This window comes from Branchiostoma floridae, chromosome 2 (genome assembly GCF_000003815.2).
Source record: "Branchiostoma floridae strain S238N-H82 chromosome 2, Bfl_VNyyK, whole genome shotgun sequence".
NCBI classification, from domain to species: Eukaryota; Metazoa; Chordata; class Leptocardii; order Amphioxiformes; family Branchiostomatidae; genus Branchiostoma; species Branchiostoma floridae.
The window spans coordinates 34,698,173-34,706,690 of record NC_049980.1 but is presented as its reverse complement, the minus strand read 5'-3'; the positions used below and the strand labels follow the sequence as shown (position 1 = coordinate 34,706,690).

At 41.8% G+C, this 8,518-nt stretch overlaps 1 protein-coding gene across 1 annotated transcript in view; it reads right to left on the bottom strand.

Moving 5' to 3' along the window:
• Positions 1-5,217: 5,217 nt before the first annotated feature.
• Positions 5,218-8,518, bottom strand: part of LOC118409225 (transient receptor potential cation channel subfamily M member 1-like) — a gene marked incomplete in the record, with an annotated part of 118,080 nt that continues 114,779 nt past the window's right edge. The window contains 1 exon segment of the mRNA XM_035810093.1: positions 5,218-6,640. Within this exon segment, the coding sequence (XP_035665986.1) occupies positions 6,167-6,640 (474 nt within the window).

The following is an 8,518-nucleotide window of genomic DNA, read 5'->3' as shown; positions in this document are numbered from 1 at the left end:
CCGGCTTCTTCTGCCTTATAATGTTCCTTCGTTCTGAAGGCATATAAGTTCTATATAACATTCGTTTTTGCGGACCACTTTTGTGGACCACATTCAAGTATGACTGATATGCTATCAGAAAAATAATCAACCCTCAATGGTACAGTCTGCTAAGGTAGCAAGATCTACTACCGTTTTAATTTCCTGACGAAGACGTGACCGGGCACCATGGCTTTTGAGTTTAAGTCAAGGGCTCTCTGGTCTGAAAGCTGCTGCAAAGTTACTTACTTTCTTAGTTGCAAAATGAATGTTTTACTACAATAGAGGTACAATATTATGGCAGATGTGATGTTATTTTTGGACAACTCCCTAAGTCAAGTTTACTTTCGAGAAATGTCCAACAAAAAAGTCTGGCGAAAATCTTTCAAAGTTCCTTGCAGTGATTTACTGTGTTATTTACCTAACGTGAAAGCGTTTGTGTGATTTATTAACTCCTGTTTTAAGGACTTCAATTTTTGCAAGATAATGAGAGTAGGTCACTCTGTTTGGGCCGGCTACTTGCATGTTTGTCACGTTGACATATAGAAAAAAAAGGAATCGAACAAAAAATGTTTCCAACGTGACGTTTAACAGACCGATTTAAGTGGTCGAACACAGACTTTCAGCTGTTATTATCACTTGCGGAAGATCAAATGCAGACCTACAGATAACGTCACGTCAGATACGGTACCACATCGATAACCGGCGACTCTCCAAGCAGAGGTTAGGCTTGGACTGTTTTTTAAACGTTTTCTATGCGTTTTCATCGGGGTTTCTCTTTTGTACCGTTTTTTTATGTCTCGCGGATGCCTAGAAAGCCCGATAAAACCGCATAAAAGCGTCAAAAAACAGCCGGAGCCTAACCTCTGCTTGGAGAATAATTAACGGCGAGTGATGCGACCAGCCATCGTTTCATAACGTCTTATCTGTACGTGACAAGTGTCTACATAAAATGCAACACCGAGCATTCTTACGAAAATTACAAATGTGTAGAAAACGCAAGTAACTTAGACGTATGTTATAAGATGTAACGTTACGCTTCGAACTATGCATCAATAAGTCATGTTATAAATTATGTCATAAAATAGGTAAAACAATGCTATGGCATGAACGGGTGCGTGATAGGTTGAAGTCATGATAAAAGAAGACCAAAGGATTCAGTTCCACAAAAAATTGATACAGATTAGCTAATAAGGATTCTTTGCCAAGCAGTTTGGCAAGAATGGCAAATGCAGCGTCACTTTGCTGCGTTTGCAATAGAATCAGTACTCGTGCAATATCACCATGTAAGGAATTCTAGACCTGTAGAACCAATAAATGTACGAAAATTTAGACAGTACCTTTATACAACGAAGAGAAGACGATTCTCATCCGTGGAAGTAAAGACCACATCACAGCAACCCATTCTGAAGCCAGCAGCTGTTCTTGTAGATCCGTTCCCAGACTGACGCAAGCAAAGATGCTCCATCGGAGATCTAAACTTAATTACGTCAATTCAGCCACCACCTCATTGTCGCGTTAATGTGGTGTGCTTGCATGTGCCGTCTTCGTTTTTTTCGAGAGTGCACATACATTTCGCAGCACCTCTAGTCTATGCATTAAATTGTGAGACATGATGGGGCTTTCCAGAAATTAAGAAAAGCAAGGACATTCATGGACCCTATCCAAAATCTTTGTTCTTCTTCTGCTGTGTCTTAAGTCATCCTCGAATGAGCTGAAACATGATAGTTAGTGTTGTGGAGTCTGGCTCTCATTTTTAGCCAAGCACACTGGGTCACCCCTACTCTTCCTGACAAGAGCGTTGGGTTCTTTTACAACGTAACGTTGCAATAACTTCGTGCAATATTATGTTATGTACATGTGTACATTGTAGCCCGACCAGTGCTTTATTGATCCGTATCAATCAGGATGCGGTGATGGGAAATGTTCGCGGGGCCTTAATTTCGCGGTAGGGGGGAAATGGAGTGTTCGTGGTGGTTTTAACCCTTGTCCTGCTGAGCCCATAACGCTAAATCACCTTTATCCGCAGGGTAACCTATATCCGTTGTCTCTAAACAGAGGGTATTTAGGGACATCAAGTTAAAGGATGGCGGTTTCAAATTGCAACATTTTGACAATTGTACAGTTTAAAACCACCGTCCGTCGACATGATGTCCATAAATACCTTGTTCTTAAAAACAACGAATATAAGTTACCCGCGGATAAAGGTGAACTTCTGTTATATATACGGAATGGAATGATGCCTTTATGTGGGTCCAGTATCTTTCGGGCTTGGGACATTTCTTACCTAAATGTGACATACTTCAGCAAACCGCATCAATTGGGAAGTAAATCTGCAGCTGCAGCACAGAATTGGTCAAATTTTACTGAATCTGCTTAGGGGGGTTAATTGGCAAATAATTCTCAGCAGGACAAGGGTGTTGAAACTGCCACGCAGGCCTTTACTGTTAAAGAGGAAACGGTCGCGGTTTTAAGTTCGCAGTGAAAACGTCAACGCGAAAACAAAATCACCTTTGCAGTACTTGGGTCTCGGTGGGAAGAAACTCCAGCCCTTGACTGGTACGCCTTAAACGAAGACAAATGAGGCCGTGAGGAGGCCAGAGTCGTGAAATATTCATGCCTTCCCACACGCGGTAACACGATTACACATCACACCTGCCAAGGACTTGTCAGCTTCTTCCGTCACCGAGATATCGAAGTGTATTCCTGTATTCGTACTAGAGATTAAACTTGTCTAGATAGTAGCCTGAGTACCATTTTTACCAGGGCTCCTTACCCTCGCTACCCAAAAAAGGCAGAGAGGGTACGGTGCTTTGGTAGAAATAGGATGGTACTGTCAGATCTACTCCCATATGGTCAAAGCACATAAACAACTTTTCTTACAAACTCTTAAGAAAGAACATTGCAGAGAATATCTAGATATAGCCCAAACTGGTATTTGCCTAGCCTTTTAAATTTGTTACGATTAAATTAACCAACCGTCCATTGTCACGTGTATATAACGAGTACGTTTCTACCGTGTACTTCGGCCTGAACTTGCAAATAAACTCCCATTTCGTCAAAAATCCGCAAGAGTGTATATATTATGTAGTTGAAATGAGGAACTTGCTACCATGCAGATATTGGGATGACAATCGATAATCAAACAAAATACTGCTTTATTCGTCTTCTCATAAACATTGAATGTCACAATCTTAAATATAACCCGCACCACTTGGTAATAATACTGATAAACATAATAATATAATATACATGGATAACAGGCAACAAATGCAACACACTATAAGGAAAGTTATCATATGGAAGAACTCAATAAAATTATCACTATAATCTATAATATGAATGTGCATAAACAATACAAAAATAGTAATAAAATCATAATTAACTTCATGTTACATTGTCATTTAGACCCAAACTATGGTTGCATTTCCCTTTCAATATTTAATGCCCGCTAAGTTACTAGACCAAATATAAGTACAACAAATAGTTTAAAGAATATATATGTCAATGTGTTCTAAACATGAAATGTATTCAAATGATATTCTACTACATACACACACATTTAAACATGTATATATATTTTCCAGATGTTAGAAATTATCCTATTGTAAGGACAAAAAAAATACCGGTACAGTTTGCAGCTCATAATTTCAACTTTGTGATAAGTCTGTTATGACATTCTTTAGACAACAGTAGACAAAAATATTAACCCAACAATTCCCATTGATGCTTACATACTACATTCTACCCACAGGGCTTCTTTGCCCTGACGTTTCTCAAACAAATGGTTAATATCATACATTTAGGCTGAAATCCTGGTTTGGCATTTTAAGGCACATCTATGTGCATATTACTTTAATTTTCTAAGACTGTATCTAAGATTGCATCACTTAAGTTTGTGCTTTGAATCATGAAGTTTGTGTGTTTCCTTACATCTGCATGGTTATGAGTTTAATATGTACTTTCAAAATATTAGCCATTTATTCTTCAGGTTATAAGTTAAGACATTCAAACAGTTTTGACACCAATACGACAAGTAGAGACAATTAAAAATACATCCATCTTACAACATTATGCCATCACATATCCCCCTTCAGTTGTAACTTTTCAACTGCTAAGTGTTGCCCTTCAAAACAAAAATATAAAACAGTAAAAACTTCACAAGTACACAAGTCACGAAACATTAAGCCAAACAACCAAGTTGGATACAGAACACCCACAAACATCCCTTCGCCACTGATAAATAGAATTCTGAAAAACAACAATTTTCTACTTAACCTGAGTTATGGCCACTATTGCTGCTTTGTCTGAATATTTTTATAATATCATTAACATTACACCATTGATACTGTCACCACAGCCAATATAACGTTGGTTCACCTATATCCGTTGGGTAACCTATTTTCGTTGTATATAAAGATACTGTATGGTACAGTATTAGGGGATCGTTAGGTCTATGGAAGGTAGTTTCAGATTGCAATATTTTGAAAATGTTGACAGTTGAAACCCACATAGAACCGATCATAAACCCAGTTTTTTTAAACCAACGAATTTAGGTTACCCCACGGATTAAGGTGAATAAGCGTTAGCACATTACAACACAAACATGTAATACACTGTTACAGCAGGTAGTAGTACCATTGTTATTACCCTAGACTGGCAGCCCTTGAGATAGCAGCATTAACGTCTACCTTCTACTGATCTAAGGGATCAACCTGGGAGGAACCATGGTGGAGGTGGGGGTGGCGCTGTTAGTGTTCGGCTGTCACTCTGTGCTAATTTAGGTTACCCCACGGATTAAGGTGAATAAGCGTTAGCACATTACAACACAAACATGTAATACACTGTTACAGCAGGTAGTAGTACCATTGTTATTACCCTAGACTGGCAGCCCTTGAGATAGCAGCATTAACGTCTACCTTCTACTGATCTAAGGGATCAACCTGGGAGGAACCATGGTGGAGGTGGGGGTGGCGCTGTTAGTGTTCGGCTGTCACTCTGTGCTTGTCTTAGCCTGGGTGCCATCCTAAATAAGTCTACCAGGACTCGAATGCTCACTCTCTTGCATATAGTGGCCCCATAAACTAAATAGGAAGGCACCCAGGTTGCAACTCTATTGCCTCTTTTGTGCAAACGCCTTTGCTTCGTCATGTTCATGTTCAATTTTTCATGTTCACTTTCAGCCCCCTCCCCCCGTTCCTAAAGACTTGTAATCATGTAGAATCATGTACTACATATGCTCTTGCAGGGTGTGTACCTTGTATGGTATCTGTGCCTTGTTCCATTGCAGTTCTATACTAATAAGTACATCTATACACAATTCATATTACCATCTGTATACAGTTCATACAACTCCAGTGGACGGCTATCATCTATTTCATATTGCACTAGCTGATTGTTAAAATGTAATCTAGATCAACAGACCACTTGTATGCAGGGCCTGGAGATATTGCTACTGTTACAGGACACATGTCCCAATGGTTCAATCTTCGAGTCACAAACTGCAGACACTTTGATATGGTTGAAGCTCTATTGCAAACTTTATGTTCTTATCTATCTATCTATATGAATATGTGTAGACTCTTATATAATAATAAATGCTTTACAAGCTGGACTTATAGAGTCTGACACACAATTATAGGCCATGATACATGGCAATGTTAAATACAGTCAATGGGCACTTCTGTAAGAAAAGCAAGTTTTGGACATTATTATGCTCAGGAACTATGACCAAAGGACTGAACTTCACAAAACTAACACTCAAATGAATTTAGAATTTTCCATCAACCCTGTTCACTGAGTGGACTTGTCGACCACCTTCTTCTGTCATGTGACATTACAGACTTGAGACTGAAGCAACTGGTCGTACGTGCCGGATAACCTATGGCGCCCCCCGTCTCTGTTTGTGGGGTGGACTATCGACCTGCTGCTGCAGTCACGTGTCATAACAGCAAACAGTAGTAGATGGTTCAATCTTGTGAACAAGGTTGATGAATTTCAGCTGGAGTCCTATAAGCTATTCCAGTGTTTTGTGAAGTTCAGTTCTTTGCTCATAACACTGTCCACTAAAACAGCTGAATTTTGTGCTCAAGTGTTCAGGAACTGCTGCAGAGCCTGATGTGCATATAAACATGAGCATATTGCTGATCTAACAGTGGGTCTCCGTCTCCACCACAACTGTGGGAAGCACGGTCTGCATCGGCTTCTCTGCAGCAGCCTTCGGGGAACTACCAGCAGCATCTTGCACTTCCGGCGCAGCCTGCAAGGAGTCTCTCCTGTCCTGCACTGTGGAAGATTTGGGTGAATGTTTGGGCGACCCTGTTTTGTCCGTGCGGTGATGCTTGCGCCTCACGTTCCTCAGCCGCGGGGTCGAGTCGTTGGACAGCTTCCAGGTCCGGTTGGCGAGTTCGCTCAGCTCGATGTCGCTCTCCTCCGCCCGTCGGATGGCGGTCTGCGTGTCCTCGCCCTCGGCGTGGTTCTCGGCGCTGTACTTCGCCATGTCGAACTTGAAGTCCTTGGGGAAGCGCGGGAGCTCGATGGGGGACAGCGGGCTCTGTGAGTGGTTGGAGTGGTCGGACAGGCAGGTGATGTCGATGGAGTCTGTGATGCTGGTGTACTGGCCCTGAGGGGAGAGAAATGGTGATTAGAAGTGAACCTACCTGATGAACTCTTGATGAACAATGATCAGACATTGATGAAGGTTAGACAGCCAGGTAATAAGGTATGCAAGATAACGGTTATTCACCATAGCAACGGTATGCAAGATAACGGTTATTCACCATAGCAACTGGACAGATATGTAAACAGATTCATCCAGTTGCTTAAGTAACTTACAAAATGTATCTTGCATATAGTGTACTGGCCCTGGAGAGGACAGGAGAGGGGAAGTCATCTCGGATCAGCCTAGCTCGAGGAACTCAACGATGGTTAGACATCCAGGTACTAAGATAAGGATTACTCACTCTAGCAACTTGACAGATTTGATAACGGTCAATTTCATCCAGTTGCTTGAGTAGCTTGCATTATCTCAATGAACAGATCTGATGACATATTTTTATTCTGGCCCTGAGGAGGACAGGAGAGGGGAAGTGATCTCAGACCAGTCTAGCTTAGCCTGACTAAAATCGCGCCCCTAGCGGCCGGGCCTAGCGAGAGCTTGTGTAAACACAGGCTAAGTCTAGCTCGATGAACTCAACGAAGATTAGACATCCAGGTTATAAGATAATGCAAGATAACGGTTATTCGACCTAGAAACTAGACTGATTTGTAAACACTGTCAGTCAGTTTCATCCAGTTGCTTGAGTAGCTTGCATTATCTCTGAACAGATGACATAATCTTATACTGGCCCTGGAGAGGACAGGAAAGGAGATGTGATCTTGAACCAGTCTAGTTGGATGTACTCAAGTTAGACATCCAGGTGATAAGATATGCAAGATAAGTTAAACAGTTATTCACTCCAGAAACTTGATAGATTTGTAAACCGTTAAATTCATCCAGTTTCTCGAGTAACTTATAATTATAAAACGAGCAAATTTCTATCCTGAAGACCACCCTGCTAACCACCAGACCACACACACGTTACTCACCTGGACAGGCCTGGTGTTGACGATGGAGGAGATGATGGGGTCCTGTGATGATGTAATAGATCTCCGTGGTAACGGGACAGGGATGGGTGCGGAGGAGGCTGCCAGGTTCTCTGCATAGCTCTTGGACTTGACCTGGATGAATAGGAGCACAGTTGATTTATTTTGTTTTACTTGACGTGTATGTCCATCACTGATTTTCAGTTCACCCTATTTTCGCTTTCTGTTAGTTTCAAGTTATAATTTGTTTTATGTCATACCTGTGACGAGAAAACGTTTGATACGGGTGTTCCGAACCGGGCCATAACTTCTGTATTCAGGTTCAAAAGGCGTATCACACAGACTCCATTCAAATAAATCAAACTGTTTCGAGCGGACCGAGTGCGGCGCCATCGAAAGTTCGAATACCTGATTTGGACGTTGGAACATTACTGTTGCAACGCTTTTTTTTCGAGGGCAACAAATTTGTTCAACTTCTGGCGCATTTCGCATCGAAACAGGGGTCTTCTCAGGTGGGTATGACATAAATAAAATACAACACGGTGTATTCCGCATCACCCTTGGTCCCAGCCCTCCCTCGGGTCGGATCACCCTCTGGCCTTCGGGCGATCCGACTCGCGGTCGGGCTGGTACCTTGGGTGATACGGAATACACCGTGTTGTATTCTATATGTATATTTCTGTTGTTATATTTTGTATCGTTTTGATATGGACTCCAGTGTCACCGATCTTGTGCCCTTGGGAAAGACATTTTACACGACTTCCCTCACTTGACTTGGGTGCAAACGAGTATCTAGTTTTGGCTAGGGTTGTCCCTCGGATAGGACGTTAAATGGAGGTCCAATGTTTTGAGAGAGCCATACCCCATGCACGCTGAAGAACCCCCACACGTGCAATGGTGCGGTGTGCGATGGTGC